General features: G+C 53.5%; 1 protein-coding gene across 1 annotated transcript in view; it reads right to left on the bottom strand.

Annotated features, from left to right (window-relative positions):
- The window catches only part of LRRC75A (leucine rich repeat containing 75A), a 46,461-nt gene extending 27,876 nt beyond the window's left edge, over window positions 1-18,585 (bottom strand). Inside the window, exon 1 of the mRNA XM_028534462.2 lies at window positions 18,200-18,585. Within this exon, the coding sequence (XP_028390263.1) occupies window positions 18,200-18,451 (252 nt within the window). The 5' untranslated portion in view covers window positions 18,452-18,585. The remainder of the gene's footprint in view (window positions 1-18,199) is intronic.
- Window positions 18,586-20,187: the final 1,602 nt, after the last annotated feature.

Below are 20,187 nucleotides of genomic sequence, written 5' to 3'. Positions count from 1 at the left end.
TTGAGTAATTTGCCAAAACCTACAGGTATTGCAGACAAAGCCTAATGGCAACTGTATGGCTTGGCTGAAGATTCCTTATGAGAACCTATATAATCAATTGCTATTCTTATTGTACTTATGCAAATAATCAGGCCAAATTAAGACCGAGCTTAATGTAGTCTCTCTGATAAAAATGAGGGTGATTTTAGGGGGAAAACTATGTTTTAATAGAAATCATAATGCCCAATTGTAAATATTAGACTCTACTTCAGTTAATTGTCTTCAAAGTTTTATTTGTCACCTATAAACTGAACTGGTTTCTGAATTCTTCTAGTTTTCTTCAACCCCCCAAAATGCTTCATTTTTTAACCTGTCCTTAGACTAGGAATCATTGATAACTAAACTTTTTTCTCCAAGGGTTGTATATGTTGCACAGAATTCACTCGAGCACCTGGTCACATCACCAGGGAAGTTCAAACTGCAAATAAGGAGGACCTGTTAGACCATCACTGCTTGCCTTCACTCCAGCAAAGCCTTACATCTGGACGTCTTCTCAACGGACAGTCTCGCAGTCTCAAACACTGGTTTATGATTTGCCGTGTTCATTGACCTTTGGGTTTTTTGTTTTCATAGACATATACCTTATTTACCTGATTACTTGTTCACACAGGACAGGCCTCACTCTGGAAGCCCATCTGCATCACCACCTCCTGAAATGAGACTCAATGGGCTGGTGGAACCGACTTGTTTTCAGGACTCGATGGCTGAATCAGTAAAGAATGGAATGGTCTATCAGCTTTGCTTTCAGAATGTAAAAGTTAATTAATTAATTAATTTATTTATAGAGAGGGGAAGGAGGGAAAAAGAGAGGGAGAGAAGCATCGACAGGTTGCCTATTGCATGCCCCCAGCTGGGTACCTGGCCCACAACCCAGGCATGTGCCCTGACTAGGAATTGAACCATTGACCTTTTGCTTGGCAGGCTGACGCTCAATCCACTGAGCCACACAGACAGGGCATAAAACTTTATTATTTAAAAGGTGGGGCTGAAGGGACCAACCAAAGTCTCACCACCTTGAGGCTGCTTTCTTTTTTCTGCCCAAGTGTTTCAAACAGAAAAGGCTTGCTTTATAGGAAAATCTTGGAATGTTCCCCTTGGCCTAGTTTGAATTAAGTATGGTAAACAAGAGGGCTTCAGCCAGGTGTGACAAACCTTTGTCCAGGGAAGCCCCTCCTCCAACTTAATTTGAGACACTGAAGTTAGTCTCAACCTTTATCACCTGGTTCTTATCTCTCATCAGATCTTTAGTTGCTGTAATTCTCCTCATTTCAGGACCATACTCTTTTCAACCTTCTTGCCAAATTGTCACCTCTAGAAAAAAGGACACCTACTTGTCCAGCAGTGCGAACATCGTATCTGTCACCTCCCAAGAACAGCAGGTTGACCCAAACTTTACAAAACCCCTTTCCCTCACATGAAGGCTCCCTTTCTCTTTTGCTCCCCTCTTCCTTTGGCAGATAGCAAGACTCTCTGGGCCTGGGGACAGGCAGGACTATAGCCCTTGACAGCAGGAAGAAGCTACAGAGAACTTCAACCATTTACCCTTCTAAGATTACCAGTCCCAGGGATCTTTGTGGAGGAAATGCTAGTTCATTATAATAAAAGGAAGGGAGCAAAGGGAATCAGACGTTAAGCATAATAAATGAGGGAGCTGAGTTGGACAATAAACTGCCTCACTAGGAAGCTGCAGCATTCATTGGCTCCCTAGGGGGATGCTGCACCCTCCATCCTCGGGACCTAATTCCCAAAGTGGGCAGGAAGGACCTTACCAGCCATTAGCTGGGGTCACCAATGAAGGGATAAAACCAGCAGGAGAAATTCCCCAGCTGGGCACAAGCACTGCAGAAGCCAAGATGGCGCAGGGGTGTGTCCTTCCACTTTGAGGCATGTGCAGTAGGAACCAAGATGGTGATCAAAAAAAGGTTTCTAATCTAGGGGGAAGACTGGATTGGTTAGGGGGAGAGCCCAGCACAAGCCCATGAAGAACTGGGAAACTGACTGGTTGGTTTGAAAGAGCACCAAGACCGAGATAATATAATCAGAGTTTAATAAAGGCTCGGCCCAGTAACACACGTTCATTCACCTGTCCATTCCCATGCTCGCTCTCTCTGTAGCAACCATGTGGGTCTAGCAGCTGCGCAGGCCCTGAGCACAGGCCCCAAGTGTGAGCCCTGCAACCACACAGGCTCCATGTGTGTTCCAAGTGCAAGCCTGGCTGGAGCACAGGCAGGAACAGAGGCTAACCTAGCTGGATGGGGACAGAGACTGAACCGGACCGAACCAATAGCACAGAATCTCTGGACCCTGGCCCTTCTCTGGGCTTGATAAACACAAGACTGGAGTTCTTCAACAGTGGATGGACAGAGATGAGACCCTGGGTACCTGGGGGCAGTCTTTTATTTCTAGTCCAATAAATCTTACCTCAACCTCCCATGCGGGAGTCCCTGGAAATACCTTTTTTGCGACTCTGTGAAAAGATCCCATTTCTACCAGCAACACTCCATTTCCACGGGCAACACTCCCTACCTTTGGGAGGTCTCAGATTCCCGGGGGGAACCCAGAACCAGCTCCAACTGTCTTAGAGCTGGTGGAGGTACCTCCCAGACTGTCTGCTTGTGTTTGTTTTCAGCATTTTCATCTTTTTTTTGGTGTGTCTTTGGTACTTTTGGGGAAGGCACATAGGAGCCTGTCATACTATTTTAAACCTCAACAACTCCCCTTCTCTTTTAAACTTAAGGTTTTAAACCCATTCTCAGAAGTAAGGCCCTTCAGGAAATTAGCTTGCATCTGTTTCTCTCCTCCAGGCATAACTCCACAGTTTCTGCAACACAGCGAGGCAAGGAGGGAGGCAGCAAACTCTGAATATTAACCAGCAAAGGTGGATAGCTTCAATGTTGAAACCACTGGAGCCAGAACGCACAAAGCTGCTTATAAGGTTGTAATCAAACACAGCCCACCCGAAGGAAGTTAATTAGTCTAGAGGGCAAGAAGGAGGCGGGACAGGCTACTTTTTCTCTTGGTGGTTCTAGAACACCACAGGCAGCTCCTCCTGAGGGAGGGCACAGTCTGTAGAATACTGGCCTTAGCTGAGTGACTCAACTCCGTGTCCACTTCCCCATGACATTTTGGCTTGCCTGGGGGTGGGTGGGGATGGGAGGACTCCCAGGGGAGGGAATAAAACTGTCAGGTGCTTTAGGGCGATGCAGCCCCAGGAAGTGACCAGGCGGAGAAGCCAGACATCTCAGAATGAAGGGGCCTGGTGCAGATTCTAAGCAGCTGCTTGCTGAGTGAAGACAATGGCCTCTTAGGAAGGAGAGAAGAGTCTTTTTTTTTTTAAGATTTTATGTATTTATTTTGAGAGAGGGGGGAAGGGAGGTAAAAAGGGAGGGAGAGAAACAGTGATTGGTTGCCTCTTGTATGTGCCCTGACCGGGGATGGAACCTGCAACCCAGGCATGTGTCCTGACAGAAAATCAAACCAGCTACGTTTTGCTTTGTGGGATGGTGTCCAACCAACTAAGCCAAACTGGTCAGGGCAGGAGGGCAGAATCTTAAAAGTGCCCCAGGGAACAGAGGGGATGTCTGCAGTCAGCGTACACACTGAGCGCCAGAAACAGGTATGGGAGGCAGTGGGCTACGTGGTGGCCCCCAAAAAGACATGTCCGAGTCCTAGTCCCCGGAACCTGTGCATGTCACCTTATTTGGGAAAGGGTCTTTGTAGATGTGATTAAGTTAAAGATCTTAAAATGAGATCATCCTGGACTGTCCTGGAGGGCCCTAAATCCAGGTGTCCTTATAAGAGGCACACAAAGAAGACACAGAGAAGGCGGCGATATAAAATCCCCCCAGAGACTGGAGGGATCCAGCAGCCATAACCATTGGGAGCTAAAAAGGCAAAGGAAGAAATCTCCCCTACAGCCTCTGGGGGGAGAGGGGGTCCTTCTGGCACCTTGATTTTAGACTTCTGGCTTCAGAACTGTGAGAGATTAAATTTCTGTTGTTCCATTGCACCAAGTTGGTGGTCATTTGTTATGGCCACCCTAGGAAACTTATATGCCAAATGGAAATAGAGGAGGCATTACCCCAGGGAATACACCAGGGAGAAAAGGTCAGGGCAAGTGGGCTTGGACCCCTGCCCTCTGGCAGTGCTGACCTCGGCCAGGAGCACAGCTGTGGAAAACCAAGAACCACTATTGTCAGGAATGTACGTGCTGTCTCATTGGCCCTGCTCTTGTTAAAGGCGTGTAACCCCGTCACATTCTCCTTCACTTGCTGCTCCTGAAGACAGGTCTGGGCTAGTCAGAAAGGTTTCCTGTAGGACCACCTACCTGAAGATGGTTCCCAGCTCAACACAAGAAAGAACATTTAAAAACACGTGGTAAAGGGAATTCTGACACATGCAACAAGGATGAACCTTGAGGACATTATGCCAAGGGCAATACACCAGACACAAAAAGACTAAAACTGTATGATTCCACTTACATGAGCTACCTAGAGTAATCAAATTCACAGAGGCAGAAAGTAGAGTGGTGGCTGCCGGGCTGGTGGATGGGGAAAGGGGAGTTAGTGTTTAACAGGCACAGTTTCAGTTTGGGAAGATAAAAAGAATTCTGGAGATGGATGGTGTTGGTGATGGTGCACAATAATATGAATTAACTTAATGCCACTGAACTGCACACCTAGAAGTAGTTAAAATGGTAAATTTTATGTTATATATCCTTTATCACCATTAAAACAAGTGGTGAGCTCACAGTTATTGGAAGTATGTAAGCAGTGGAGAGATACCAGTGCTCAGTTCTGCTATGGCAAGGGATTTCTGTATGAAGAGGGAAGGTAACCACTAAGGCATCTTCCTTGGACTCCCTATGATTCTTGTCATTAGCACGGCCTTGGCCACACATCCCAGAACCAAGGGTGTGGGGGTGTATACCATGCAAGAGGATGCCCCTGAACAGATGCAGGAGGTAGGGCCCTGAGGACAGGAAGAACAGGGAAAGAACTGAGAGAATCAAGAAAGAAACAGAACCTAACTCAGCTACCTGGGTGCAGGAAGAGGAGGAGAAGTTTGGGGGTGGAGTAAAGTCAAGTCTGGAGAAGAGGAAAGGTCACTTGTACCAGACAATGTGGGCTGAGACCATCCACTGGCAGTTGACGCTTGGCGTTCAAAGGCCCAAACAAGCATCTTCCTGAGCTCCGTGGCTCTGAAGAGCAAAACTGCTTCCTTGGTTACAAAGTGTCCTTAATTCAGAAAGGGGTGAATTAAACTAAATCAGGAGATACTAAAGTAAATCAAGCTCAGATAAAGTTAGGAACGTATAACTCTGGTATTTCATACATGTGTAACACTTAAGGGAATTAGGTATATCAGAGTTCCCACAGATTAGCCTTGCAATTCCAATTTAAAATGGGTAATTGAGTCACCCACTTCAGACTTATGATTTTAAGCAGAATGCTGAAAGAGGATCTGGCTGAGTTTGTGACAGTTTTGAGATGTCTGAGAGAACTTAATATTCACCCTACTTATATACTTAATTTGTTAGATTTTAAGAACTGTTTTAGGAACTTGGAATTTTATGATGGTTATTTATAAGCTTAAGGAAACAACATACATTAAATTTGTAAAAACCACTAAGATATTTAAAGAAATTTAGTTAAAGTTATAAACACCCCCACCCTTAAATGTAATCATTGAAATAAACTATATTCAAAAACAGAATAATGAAATTTGTAGGTTAAACTTAAAATCTTGGGGAAACATTAGGTTTCAAAATTCTACTCCACACCAATTATACTTAAATTTAAAAAAATCCACTTCAATATGCTGAACAGTAACAGAAAACCCAAGCTGCCCTAAGGCGTCTGTGTGAATGTGCGGTGTCCGCCCCCCCCCCCCCCCCCCCCAGGAAACCTCTCAGGGACTCAGGGATGCAGATGAGGCCCCAGGGGCAGCTCCGATTCTGTGGGTGGGGAGCACTGTGCCAGGGCAGGCAGGGCCGCTGACTTTAAGGGCTCAGTGGCCTGAAGTTCACGACAACACCAGACAGTGAAGCAAACTTGCAGAAGTCAGAAAGCAACCCCAGCCCTGCCCTGCAACACCAGAGCAGGGCCTGAGGTGTCCAGGGTGGACACTGCTCTGCCCTGGGCCGCAGCCTTGGATGCTGCTTTTCGAGGGCAGGCTGGCTCAGCGCCCCCATCCCTAGGCCAACAGAGCTGCTGGTGCCCACGGGGACGCCCAGGGCACACGGATGGAGAGGGTGGAGTTGAGGAGCTCAGGTCAAGAATTGGCTGGTGGAGGTAACTGGCCAGCCACTCCCCGCTGCCTGACCTGCCCGCTGGAGTAAGGGGCACTGGGGTTTGGTGGTCACATCTAAAGGTTGCTGTCCCCCCAGGGACTGCCTCTACTCTCAGGCGCCTCCAAGGTCACCGAGCCCATGCAGCGTTTTGAAGCCAGGCATCCTGGCAGGCTGGCCTGCCTTTATTTTGACAAGCGCTTGCACCGGACCTGCCCTCCCTGCCAGGACATGGCAGCTTTGCTCAGTGAGGGGCTTCATGGCTGTGTGTTGTTTGTGTTTCAAGTTTGAAGTCTTCAAAAATGACATCCTCTGAAAGAAACGGGCTTTTGGAAACAGATGCCTGGCTGTTGCCAAGTGTGATTTAATTAAAATCCAAGAAACAGCACTAGCAACAAACAAACACCAAAAAGATGCTTTCTCTTAAAAAGAAAATAAAGTCAGCCGGGAGGCTCAGCAGCCTGAGGAGGGTTTGGTCTGCTCTCCTGGGACCACAGCTCCACCCCAACTCCACTTAAGTCACTGTGTGGTCCTGGGCAGCCACCCCTGCAGATGAGGATGTACAAGCTTATTGTTCCTGAAGAGTGAGCAGAAAGAGGGAGAAGGGCATCTTGGACTGCAGAGGTTTGGAACACTGGAAATGCAACCAGTATCCATTTCCTTTTTTGTCTCAGACTTTTTAGCTACTGTGCTTTATGGCTCAATGAAAAGGTGGTGGCATCTGCAGTACTTCCCAAACTCACTCCTTGAGCCCACCCGGAGCCCCTCGTCAGAGCATCTCGTAGGGCTGGCCCTCTCCTGCAGGAAGTCCCCAAGGTCCCTCCGCTCCTACATTCCACGGATTCTCAGCACTTATGATCCATCCCAGAGCCCTCCTGATTGCTCTGCTTGGGAAAGAACCGGAATCCGTTGTTTACGCCTTCCAGTGAATGCACTTAGGCCTGTGTGTCCCTCTCTGTGATAATTCTGTCCATTTCAGATGAGAGGTTTGGTTTCCCTGTCAGAGGAACTCTTGGGTCATGACTACAAGGTGGAGCAATGACTTTGGGGCTCCTCTGGCTCCCCAGCAACCTGCTTTCCAAGAAGAAAAGCCATTCTCAGAGTGAGAAGCTGAGGACTTGAGGGCCATCATGTACAGTGAGCAAGTGGCGGGGACAGGAGGGCCCAGAGCTCCTAGAAGTTCCTAACTCCATCCCCCCCACCTGCCAGGCCTTGGGGATAAGCATATTATTAGTCAGGGTTCTCCAGAGAAACAGAATCAGAGAGAGAGAGAGAGAGAGACTGATGTAAGGAATAGGCTCATGAACTTGGGATAGGGCGAGTCTGAGCCTGAGGCCTGCAGGGTGGAGACGCAGGGAAGAGCTCACCGTGCAGTCACAAATCTGGAGGCATCTGGAGGCAGAACTCCTTCCAGCCTCTTCTCTGAAGGCCTTCAGTTGATTCAGGGGTGAGGCCCCCCAAATTATGGAGGGTCATCTGCTTTACTCAAAGTTCAATGACTTAAATGTTAATCTCATCTAAAACATGCCTTTGCAGTGGCACCTAGACCAATGTGTGAACAGAAGCTGGGTACCACAGCCTGGCCAAGCTGACACATAAGATTAACCATCCCAACAAATGAAGGGTCTCTGCCACTTTAAATCTCTAGGTCAGAGGCAGGCCCAGGCAAAGCCTCCACGAGTCTGGGTGAGCAGAGATGAGTCACCCTGGAGAAGGGATCCAGCTTGCTCCCTAGTCTGGGCAGGAAGCCGTGTGGGAGGGGGTGGCGGGGGGTGGGGCAGGAGATCCCCAGGATCCCTGACTGTGGACAAGGCCCTGCATGTGCATGTGCCTCTGGGTCCAATTAATTTCCCCAAGACCTTTGGAGTCAGAACCAGTGAGCACAATGGCCCGTCACTAAGGAGCATTGTGCCATTCTCCAGGCAGCGGGGCAGGCAGGAGCTGGCCCAGGAAGGGAGCCACAGCGACACAACCCAGGCAGGTGGCATCCTCCCCATCTTCAAGCCTTGTTCTTCAGGGCCTCGTTCTCCTGCGGTTGGAAAAACAGGGGCCACACCAGTAGCAGCAAGGAGAAACTAGTGAGACTTAAAGAAGGAACAAGAGGTTGAAAGCCTCTGCCTGGATCCTGGAAGGTCATTGAGTTTGTCCACAGATTCCAGGGACCCTGGGAGGGAGGGGGCGGGGGTGGAAGTGGGTGAGATGCAACAAGCAAAGCCGTAGGCTCGGTGAGGGCCCAGGGCTTGCGGCCTGGGTCCTAGGCCTCTCCTTCCACTCCAGCACCCCTGCTTTCTGCCCACAGGGTCTCCCTCGGCGGACCTCTCCCCTCGAGAGGCTGTGCAGGTGGAGCCCACCAGGAGCACTTTGCCCCACACCTGCTCTCATGTGCCTCACCAGCTGGCCTTACACCTTCGGGTTCCTGAGCAGTCTTTTGCCAGTTTTCTAAATCAGTTTCCCTAATTCCATCCACATTCCCCCTCTCCTTTTCAGGCCTGCCTCCCCTGACCTCCCCTGGGTCCCTCTCTTTAGAATATCTCAGCACCGACTGCAGCATGCCTTCTCAGCAAAAAAACCCAGGAGGCCTTTTCCTTCCCTCCCATTCCACCAGGGAGGCAGGACGGGCAGATCCAGGCCCCCTGGACCTCTGTGGACATGAAGCCCCAGAACTGCCTGTCTTCTGGTGGCTGGGACCCAGACTGCCAGGACTGAGCCAGTCAGACCGCCATGTATGAGGTGGTCAGGTAGCCCACTGAAGGGCAGGATGGCTGGCGCAGCACCTGGTACAGGTGGGCCTAGCGCTCATCCCATGCTTACCCCTCTGTAGCTCTTGCTTTTTCCTGCTAGCTCCCACACCTGGTGGGAAGTGACGTCCCTATGGGAAGGCCATTAGGTGCCTTAAGTAAGAGATTATAAATCATCTCAGCCAGCACCTCCCGGACACGCTGAGTGTGTTGTAGGCCTTTCCCCCAGAACACAGGGCTCGAATCTTCAATAACTGTGTCCTGCCAGGTGCCACAGAGGAGGACAAGCCCGAGGCAGCCATCTCAGCAGGTGTCTGAGTGTGGGTGGGGACAGCCACCGCTTATGGGTGGCACCACTGACCAGATAGGCTGGGCTTGGCGAGGCAGCCTGGTGCTCAGCAGAGGAACGGAGTGGCCGCTCCAGCCTTGCAGGGAACTTGGGGAAGAGGCCCTTGGGCGGTGGGGCAGGCAGTTCCAGCTAACCCCCCACGGGAAGTGGAAATCGGGAAGACAGGTTTCGTTTCCAGCAAGGATTCCTCTGGGGCCACAAAGCCCTCCCTTCCTGGCAGCACCTGCAGGCTCTGCCTCCCTCCACCCCCCCACCCCGCCCCCAAGATCTATAACACACTCTTTTCTAAGGCCTGCCCCACCCTCCTGCACCGCTCCCCCCCCCCCCCCCCGCTGGGTCTCGGGTGAGGCAGAGGTGGAGGCTGAGGGGCCAGGCCAGGGGAGGGGTGCAGTGAGGGTGGGGCTGCCAGGTGAGCTGGGACTAGCTGGCTGTGGTGAGGCTTTGTGGGACTGCACAGGTATAGGTGTGGACTGTGTAGGCCCCTGTCTGTCCCCAGCACCACTGTTACTACTCTGTGGGGCCTGAGTCCTGTGTGCCAGGAGGCAGTGACTGTCTTTTTTTTTTTTTAATTTTTTTTTATTTTAATCATTGTTCAAGTACAGTTTTCTCCCCCCTACTCCCATTCCAGCAGTGACTGTCTTTACACAGCTCAGAGCAGTGGGTGCTGCGGAGTCCCAGGCTGCCAGTCCCTGCTCCCTGCAGGTAGATGGTGTGCTGGAGTGAGGAGGGCCTTGGTCTCTCCTCGGGGTCCTGCCCCTAGCCTGGTGGCCCTCAGTTGTAGGTGGGCACCCTGCAAGCCTCCTTGGACAGGCTGTTGCTACAGAAGGCTCCATGGGGACAGCGGCTGAGGCAGGGGCAGAGGGGCCTGCTGGGGGCACAGAGAGAGCTGGGGCTTCCTGCAGGGCATGGGGGAACCCTGGGCTGAGGGTATGGGGAGAAGAGAGACAGGTCTGAGCATCACAGCAGTTGAGAGGGGCCATGCAAGACAGTTAAGACAAAGTCCCCATGGGGGTGGAGGGGTGACTCCCTGTAGCTCCCACGCCCAGCGCCTGTGCCTATTTAGGGGGGTACATAGTAGCTAGCATGTGCTATGTGCCTGCACGCTACCCCCAACCGCTGTCCCCTACTGCCACTGTCCTGGCTGTCTGCCCAGCCTGGCCACTTGGCATCCGTCAATGGCAGAGCCAGGAGCTGACCAGCCACGGCAGGCTCTACACTCACTCCCGTCTACAGCACCAGTTGCCACTCGGATCCATTCTAGAGAGAGCACCATGATAGGCTCTGCTTTCTCCACTTCTTCCTGGTGCCACCCACCCCTCGGGTACCCAGGAGAGCCAGCCAAGTGAGAGAACCAAGTACTCCTGCAGCCAGGCACCTGAAGCTCTGCCTGCATGGGGAGGTCTGGGTCTCTGTGGGCAGGAGAGGCTCGGAGCTGGGGTGACACAAACACTGAGTGAGCCCTCAGGGCAGGGGACCCGGAAGAGGGGGGAGAGCTGCAGCCTCCGCAGGTGGGGGAGGGTCATGAGGCAGGCAGGCAGCAGGGCTGCGGACAGGTCTGTTTGCCCTAGACACCCACGTGAAGGACCCATGGCTCCTGGGACGACGCGGACCTCTGTCAGTGCCAGCCCTCGCTCTTGCACTGTGGCCTGCAGTGCCATGCAGGCCTCCCAGGTCTTCTGCTCTGGCCTCTGTCCCCATGTCCTATGATGACACTCCTCTGCCAGACAAGGGGCAAGTCGCTAGGGCTGCTGTCAGCAGGACAGGCTGGCCTCTGCAGTGGCCAGTATGTGGGGTATGTGGTGGAGGGCGGCCACAGAACCCCTGGGGGCCGAGTCCCTGTGAAGCCCCTCCTGTCATCCCGGCTCCTGCACTGGCTGGGGGCTAGGGAGTGACCTCACAGCACGAATGTGAATCCAGCTCAGAGCCTGGAAGAAATAACCAACTCATCCAACATGGAATCAATGCCTCTTTCTGAAAATAAGGCCAGCTAATGGGACCTGCATGGTGGCAGGGAGCTCAGTGGTCATCCTGGCCACCCTCCCCTTCAATTTTTAGATGGGAAGCTGAGGCCAGAGGAGGGAAGGGCTGGGCAAGTTCAGGGTTGAGCTAGTTCCCAGTGAAGGCAGCCATAGCCACAAAGCCCTCACTGTGGGCCACGTGGAGCTCAGCCACTGGCTCTGGCCGCTGGAGCCTCGTAGTCCCCTCCCTGCATTAAGGGACAATGGCTACCAATGCTCTTACTGCTGGTTGTGGGCTGCCTCCCTGGAGCCTGGAACAGTGCCTGGAAGAGCAGGCACAGGACTGTGGATGCATTCACTGAATTCCTGCAGTCTTAGTCTCGCTCATCTGTATTTTCTCATTTTCCTATAGTTGTGCAATGCTTTTATATTATAAAAACCTGCCACTTTTTACTTTAAGAAATATCCTGCCAACCTCACAAGACTATTTAAGGAGCAAAATACACATAAGAAAATGCTCTGTAGACCGGAAGGCAGCTTGCAGATGGGAAGGGCATCTCCAATGATTGCTCTTCCCCAAGGCGCTGGGCCAACACCAAATAACCAGGATGGGCAGGGGCTCCTTCCCACCTTCCACTCCTTCCACCTCTCAAGGGCCCACTGCTCCTCCAGTCTTCCTGCTTTGGAGGCTGGAGCAGGGGGAGTGGTGGGCAGAGTGTAGAGGGAAGCTGACCAAGGATGGGCAAACTAACAAGGGATGAAAAGTTGATTCTCACCCAAGGGAAGGGAGAGACACAGAGAGAAACACACAGACATCAGAAGCCGCAGGAAGTGGTGGGGAGACAGGTAGAGCGACAGGCGTGGATGTGGAGGACCAAAAAGGGGCAGGGTAGGGGCATCTCTCGAGGTGGGCACTGGCCTCAGACCCCAGGCAGCGTGGCACGCTCTTCAGGCAAACGCACCCTGACCCTCTCCTGGTGAAGATAAAGTTGGAAACATCAAAATGCCACATCCCTTAGAGCAGCAGCCATTGGCAGGGCTCCACATGGCTGCAGCAACCAGGAGTTTGAGCTAATGAAAGTTAAAAAAATAAAAATAAAAAGCTGGGAAATGCTCCCGGAGAGGCACATGGCACTGCTCAGGGCCGATGGGTGGGGTGGGGAGGACAGCAGGCGCTGTGACAGGGAGAGGGGGGTGCCAAGGTCACCATTCTCACAGCCGACTCTTCAGCGACAGTGAGTCCCGGATGCAGCGACTGAGTCTGCTGTTTTAAACAGGGGTCCCCTCCTACACTCCTGCTTCCCCCAGTGAGAGGGTGTGATCCAGACAGAAGGGAGGGGGCAGAGAGGGTGTGTGTGTCGTTTTTCTCATAGGTCACCCACAGTGCTGCTCTGGCAGGGGCAGGTGGCTGCCCCAGAACCTCACTCTGGGGAGGAGATCTCAAATGTTGACCCTACCCTTGGGTGTTCTGAAGGGGAAGCCAGAGAAAGGCCCTAATCACCTGCATAACCCTTCTGCCAAGTGGCTCTGCGGGTGGGAGGTGTGTGGGGTGCAGAGAGGAGCTGCTAGAACACTGAGCATGGGGAGGAGTGACGACACCCACTCTGTGGACTTCTGGAAGGCTAACCTGGTCTGGGGCTGGGCGCAAAACGTGAGTCAGTCTGAGCCAGAGCCCACTGGCTCCTGAGGGGCAGAGGCAGCGGTTCCTGAGAAGTTTAAAACCATCCAGTAAGGATTTTCTGAAAACCCACTGTGCCCAGCATGGAACCCAGAGCCTCTGCCCTAGAAAAGTGTGCAGAGAAAGGACACAGCATTAGGTGAAAGGGGAGGGTGTGCAACTCTCCACCAAGGAGCATGCATGGCAGGGACCATTGGGGTTGCTCCATGGAGAGACCCCAATTTATTTCAGGAGCTCTGAAGAAAGAACAAAGCAGGTTCTGGTCATCCCTGAAGAGGTGGGCACTTGTTCCAAAAGAAAGCCCCACCCACCAGACCTAAAGCCAGGAGAGCTGGCCCAGCACCAGGCCACGCGGTCACGCCTGGCCACACAGAGCCTGCTGTGTCCCTGGCCTTAGAAACCAGTGAGGCAGGTCCTGGCCCTATATTCCTTCGGCATCTTTATCACTGGAAACTCCTGTGCCCAGCCCAGTCAGAGACCGGTGGACTTTAAAAAAGGCTTCTCTCTGTGTATAGAATGAACATGATTCCGCGCAAGCAGCAGATCAGGAACACTGAGGCCAGCCCCTCCCAGCAGGCTCCAGCCCCTCCCGCCGCCTCAGCAGAGGCCCCAGACCACACCTGCCAGATGGGATCCCCGAGATGCCCACGGAGGCTGGGCACCGTGCCATCTCTCTATCCAAGAACACCACTACCTGACAGGCTGCTGGGAACAGCCAAGCCCCTTGGACCTTGCTCCCAGAAATCCGACCACACCGAGGATAAACGTGCCAGGTGCCATGGCCACACTGACTTGCCTGGTGAGGGCGCCCCCGGGCACACAGCAATGGCCTGGGAGCCGAATGCTCTCTGAGTGCCCACCCTGACTACGATGGCAGACACACATCTGCACAGCTCAGACTTACTAAAGACTGTTACAGGCCTGTGGGTGTTCAATACAATGCCAGGGACAATGGTGGCCATGGTGTCTCCACCTTCAGAAAGCCTAGGACTTAGCCTGACAGACCAAAGGGGCACCAGGGGAGTCTATCTGTGAATAACAAAATGCTACCCAGTGTGCTAAGGACCCAAAAGGCACTGGCCTCCGAGCTGGGGGCCGGCATGGCCCAGAAAGGCAGCCTTGGAAAGGTAAGGGGCATTCAGCAGAAAAAAGGAAATGCATTCTGGGTGAAGAAAGACTAAGATGAAGGCCAAGGCTGGGGGCCTCCCTGCTTGCTGTCTGGTGGCCTGTCAACCTGTTTGCCTAAAGAGCTTTTCATAGGTGAGGTGTCAGAGCAGAAAAGATGACCTCAAGGGCCATTCCACTCATTTTTTGTCTCGGGGTAGAAAAGACCTGCCCCATCTCCAGGTCCCCAGGGAGCTTCCAAGTGCTTGCCTGTTATCCAGACCACTTTAGGAAGCAAGATACCCTGGATCCCGGGGGCAAGGAGAGGTTCTTGTTTGCATTAGCTGATGTGGCTTCTGCTTCCATATGCAGAGGGAAGCCAGTCTGCCCACCCTGGCTATAGCAGACTGAACCAGGAATCCATGTCCAAGCCACACCACTGCAAGGGACAGGCCGGGCTAACACTGGGCAGCTTTGCCCACTAGGCTGTGCCATACTGAGTGGCAGTAAACCAACCCAATCACACCCCCTTTACAGGAAAGGAGGGAGACTAGTGAGCAGGAAGAAGTGAGCCACTTCAGCTCGGTGTATGCTGGGGAAACTGACCCCTTACTCTGGTGCTACATGAAGCTGGCTGACGTCCCAGTCTGGAAACTTTGGGACTCAGAAAAACTGTTGGGCTGCCTCTCACCCCTCTTCAGGACTAAGGGTTACCTCTTCCCCAGGGCTCCTCAGAGATGGCAAGCCTGATCCCAAGACTCAGGGAGGGACATCTGGGGAAGCCTGAGGCCTGCAGTGTTAGGGCTGGAGAAGGGGAAGGACGTGGCCTCTTCCATCCTCAGCTGGCTTCTCTTATCCCCACGAGCACCCACTCCAGACAGCTTTAAATCTGCAGTGAGCTTTGCATCCAGACTGAGCCCCAGCCAGGCAGACAGAATCCCAAAGCTCTGTGAGCTTGGTCTGAGAAAGGATACCAAGATCTTAGTTGTAGCCTGGCCAAACCCAAAGAAGGGCTGATTCTTCTGTTTCTTATCATCTTTGCTGTAAAAATGTGTCTTGATTTGCAGAGCCAATGCAGTTTCATACAATCTGTAGCATTTGCTCTGCTCAGTATCCTGGATACCCTTTGGGGAATGAGGAAACAAAACTCAGATTATCTTCTGGGTCCAAGGTCAAAGCAGACTGAGGATCAGAAGGCAAGCCTCTGAGCTGACCCTCAGCCCAGGCTCTTTTCATGATTACATTGCTCCTAAAGGGATGGGGCCATGCTCTGCTCCTTCAAGGCAGCTTCCGGGCATCCTGCCTGCATCACTGGCCACAGCTCAGGATCGCTAACGTTAAGCAAGTGACATGCACGGATAGCTGGAGAGTCTCCAATCATGGACCCCCTGATCTTAGATTTGAATGAGGGGCATTCAGAAGCAGCAGCAGCAGCAGTCATCACGAATTGCCACACACAGTCCTCAGTCTCTGCTTCCATAGTGGGTGGAGGCGCCGTACCAGATCCAGGCATATGCTGAACATGGGGTTTGTGAATCCTCTGAAATTCTTGCAACCATGTGTATGTTGGTATATTTGTCTGGAAAGAATGTCTTTTGAGACCTCAAAAAGCCCAAGGACTTGAGGTTAAGATTGCAGGGATTAAAGATCTCAGTCAACTTCCAACCTTGGGGCTCTGGGCACACACAAACCCTGCAGCCAAAGGGACACTGTCAAACACAGGAGCAAGTGCCCTGCAAATGTGGGAGGCTGTTACTGTCCTGGCTGTCATTACTCCTGCCTGGTCCCCAATACCCACCCTGTAGGTTTGAGACAACACCACAGTGGGACTGACCACCCTGAGCTCTGCACACACCTGTCTTTGCCTGTTGCGTTACGGAAGATGCTCTCCCTGGCCGACCCCCAGTGAGGCCCTGGGTGTTTTCCTGTCTCCCAGTGACTGCTCATACCCTGCTCATCCCCCTTCTGAACATCACCACCTTCAGGCTAGAGAAGGAGACCAGACAGAAAACCACAATTTGGGAGAAAGGACCACTTTAGCGCACAGCACAGGCCCAGCTCAACATTGCCCTGAACAGCCTCAGGGTCCTAGAAAGCTGTCTGTCTCTCATGGACACATGGACACCAGGCTGCAGGGCCACAGGCATGCCCGTAGCTGGCTCTGGAGAGGACTATGGACGCTGCCCACGGCTGGGGGATGAAGAAGCCAACACACAGGGATGGGGGAGGGGGCAAGTTACTCCTCTGTTTACACAAAAAAGGGGAAGTCTGATTACACCCATCCTGCCCCCTAGTCCTGCCACTAAGAAGGCCATCAGGACACCAAGAAGACCAGTGTTTCTCAGGAAACGCTCCCTGTCTTAAGGACCCTGTGGGGCCACAGGAACTTAGCTATTCTCCACAAACCAGGGAGAAGGTCAGCTCCAGCATGTGGAACCACACTCAGCCCAGATGAGCCGGAGGCACCCACAGCATTGGTCTCCTGTGACCAGTCCTAAAGAATGCTGACTTCACTTCGTTCTTCTCCCCTTCAAGAAGGGCTTGTCTTGTCCCCACCTGTCAGCCCCCTCCTCCTTCTGCTTCCCCAGAAGCACCCACCCCAGTGCTGGGGGAACAGCATGTGATCAAGTAGAATCTTCTTACTGTCTGGTGTGCAAATGAGATATGATGGTCTGGAAAATCCATTATTCTGTTTGAAAGCAAAAGAGTTTCTACAGAGGCCATGCACTGGTCTCCAATTTTTGAAAGACAAAAAAAAAATACACACAGCTAAAGTTATGTGGTGCATAATGCTATGTTTCTTTGATGATTCAATTCAGAGAGCGCACCTGGGAATCTAGTGGCAGCTCAGGCCTCATTCTTTTTGGAATAGCTTGAGGCAAGAGCTGACCCCCACCCATCCCTGCCACAGGTCTCTGCTTCCCTTTCCCTGTGCAGTGTGCACCTTGGGACCACACACTCCAGGGTTCCAGCAAACTAGATATGAGGGGGGTGAATGCCACAGAATCAGGAGGGACATGGATCTGAGTAGGTTTTGGAAGCTCCTCCCAGAAAGGTGCTTCTACATCCTCTTCAATCAGTGATGGTTAAACTTCAGAAATGTCACCTTCGATCCCCTCTCCCATTCACATAAACCCCACCACTGATGGGGTCAGTCTAGCAAGAATATGGGCCCTGGACTCAATCCCCCCAAAGCTGGGTGAAGACAATCTATTTGGTGATGCAGGGGGTACACCCTCCTGCCTCTCTCCCACTCAACAAAGTCCAGGCCGCCCTTCCCTCAAACGAAACGACGGAAGGAAAACAAGCCAAGGAGAGGTGGCTGACAGGGCGGGCCCCAGGGCGGCCCTGGAGCAGAGGGGAGAGCCAGATCTGCAGGCAGTCACTAACCAGTGGGAGAGGGACAGGCAGAGGACAGGGCGCTGGCAGCTTCCTGAAGTTTCTGCAGCCAGACAGTCCCACAGGAAACGAATCCAATTCCCCTCTCCCCTCCAGTGTTCAGTAGGGGCTCATGGCTGAGCACCTGTCAAAGTTATTCAGGGAAGAGAAAACACCATCTCCCACCTTAAGCGCAATCTAGAATGCCTCCAGGTGGACTACGACCTAGGGACTGGCATCTCAGCAGCCCCAGGGTCGTGCCCTTGGATTCCCTGGGGACGCTGACAACTACGAATTCCTTAAGGACCTTTGGCAGAGAGTGACTGCCAGTGGGTAGAGAGGAGGAGAGGCACCTTGGCCCAGGCCAGGCAACCTTCCCTGCGCCCCCTCTCCGCAACCATTGCTGGGATCAGCCTCCTCTGCCTGCGGAGGAGAGAAGCGGGAACATTATTTCAACAGGTCCCCGGCAGCCCAGCCTTGCCCGGCCATCCTTCCTCCGCCCAGTCCTGAGGCCTCAAATTCCGCGGGAGCACCGTGGCACCTGCTGCCCGACCGGGTTCCATCCCTGCGACAGGGGACCCTGGGCGGTGCCCTTCGGCGTTCCCCAGCCACGCCGGGAAGGGGCGGGGCGCTCTCGCAGCCGGCGCGCCCCCTCGCCGCACTCACCTGGCGTAGGTGCTGCAGCAGCGTCCCTGCCTCCTCCCTCCGGCCCTGGCGCACCATCCTCAGCAGCTCCTGGACCATGCTAACGCGCCTGTGGTAGGGGGGTAGTCCCGCGCCGGCGCCCGCGCGCCCCGCCTTGTCCCCGGCGCGCAGCAGCAGCGACGCCCAGAAGTCGGGCCGTTCGCGGCGGGGACCAGGCGCCGCGCCGGGGCTGCCTTTCTCCGCCAGGCTGCCCTTGGTCTGCCGGGTGCCCATACCGTGGCGCCCACGACCGGCGGCCCGCCTTGGGGCTGCAACTTTGGGGGAACTGTTGCGCGCGGGCGGCGCAGGGCGGGGGCGGTGGCGTTGGTGGCCCGCGCTCCCCTCGCTCCGCCCTCCGCGCTCCCCGAGCGCGCTCCCCTAGCGCTCGCTGCCAGCCGCCGGCCCCGCCCCGCCCCCGGCTGGGCTCCAGCTCCAGCTCCAGCTCCAGCTCCCGCCCTTGCGCCTGGGCTCTGCGCCGCCGCGCGCTGCTCTCCTCCTTCCCTCCTAGCCTCTTCCCTCCGTTCCTCTCCCCTCCCTTCCCTTCCGCTTCCCTCCCCTCCGCTCCGGGCTAGGGGCAGGCAGGACCCTCCCTCTGGCGTTGGCTCCAGCACCGCGCCCCTTGCGGGCCACAATGCCACTGCGCCTGCAGGGGAGCAGTGGCGCGGTGGCTACCGGGGCGGGCAGGCCCTAGGAGCCATCGCTTGTCCCCACTAGGTTTCCCAGATGCTTCCACTACCTCGCGTGAGGGTGAGGCCCGCGGGACAGGAAGGGAGACAGTTCGTGCATCCGGATGGGGAAAGTTTAAAGCACGGGGCCATCTCTCCGCCCCAGAGTCGGGTTTCTCAAAGGGGCCTCCGCTGAGCATCAGCGCCCAAGTCTTCTGAAGCGCTGGTTAAAAACGTAGACTCCCGGGCCTTGCCCCAGATTCACTAAAGGAGAAACTCTGCCGTGGCATCTGGGCACCTGCGTTTTTAGCCACCTCTTCTGCTGATTTTGATATACGCTCCTTTGACACTTGGCTGCTGATGGTGGTGGTTTGCGAGTGGACCCAGAAACTGCGCAAGGTTGTGTTTTGTGTGTGTGCCCGTCTATGCAGAGAGTCCATCTTTTGCTTCTATAAGTCTCTCAAAGAGTCTAGACCAACGATTTTCAACCTTTTTCAACTCATGGCACACAACAAATTAATTACTAAAATTCTTTGGCACACCTAAAATTATATTTTTTGCTGGCCCGACCAAAAAAAAATAGGTATAATGTTGATGAACTCACACCGGGCAGCTATCGTGTTAGCTGTTGTCATTTTTTTTAAATTTGACAATCTAAGAGAAAGGAGGTCTGTGATCGTGACTAGATAGTCAGATATTGCATGTTTTAAAAATTATTGTGGTGCACCCGTTGAAAATCGCTGGTCTAGACCCTCAGGGTATAAAGAGCTGCTGTCTTCTGTTCTCATTCTCACACCCCTAGAGAGGGTTCCTGGGAGTAATCCCTCCCCACCCCCCGGCCCTGCAAAAAAGCAGAGGCATGTCCACAGGTAAGCCCAGCTGCACACTCCTGCTGGCCCTCCCTCCCTGGCCTCCTCTGCCAGGCCCAGGCCATAAGAGATCAGACCCCTTGGGGTCTGATGTTGCTTGAAAGGCCAACCAGCGTCCCTGAAGAGAGAACACTAAGTAAGTACCTGGAGGACCTGCCCTGTCACAGGCCACAGATCACCCTAGCAGGCTGAGGTGGCTGTCCTGGGCTCATCCAGAGGGCTGCAGGGCAGCAGTTGTGTGTGCTTGACTCTGGCCCAGGCCCTGGGTGCTGTATTGGGAGGGAAGGACAGTGTGGGCTGTAGGGGCAGAAGAGCCAGATCCCAAATCAGAGAGAGCTGGGACCCACCATGTGCTGCCTGCTAAGCACCAGGCCAGTCCTAGTTACTTCCTCTGTCATGTCGGGGTAAGAACACTGTCAAGAATCGGAAGAGTAAG

Source organism: Phyllostomus discolor, chromosome 8, assembly GCF_004126475.2.
Source record: "Phyllostomus discolor isolate MPI-MPIP mPhyDis1 chromosome 8, mPhyDis1.pri.v3, whole genome shotgun sequence".
NCBI lineage: Eukaryota > Metazoa > Chordata > Mammalia > Chiroptera > Phyllostomidae > Phyllostomus > Phyllostomus discolor.
This window is presented reverse-complemented; position numbering and strand designations above follow the sequence as displayed.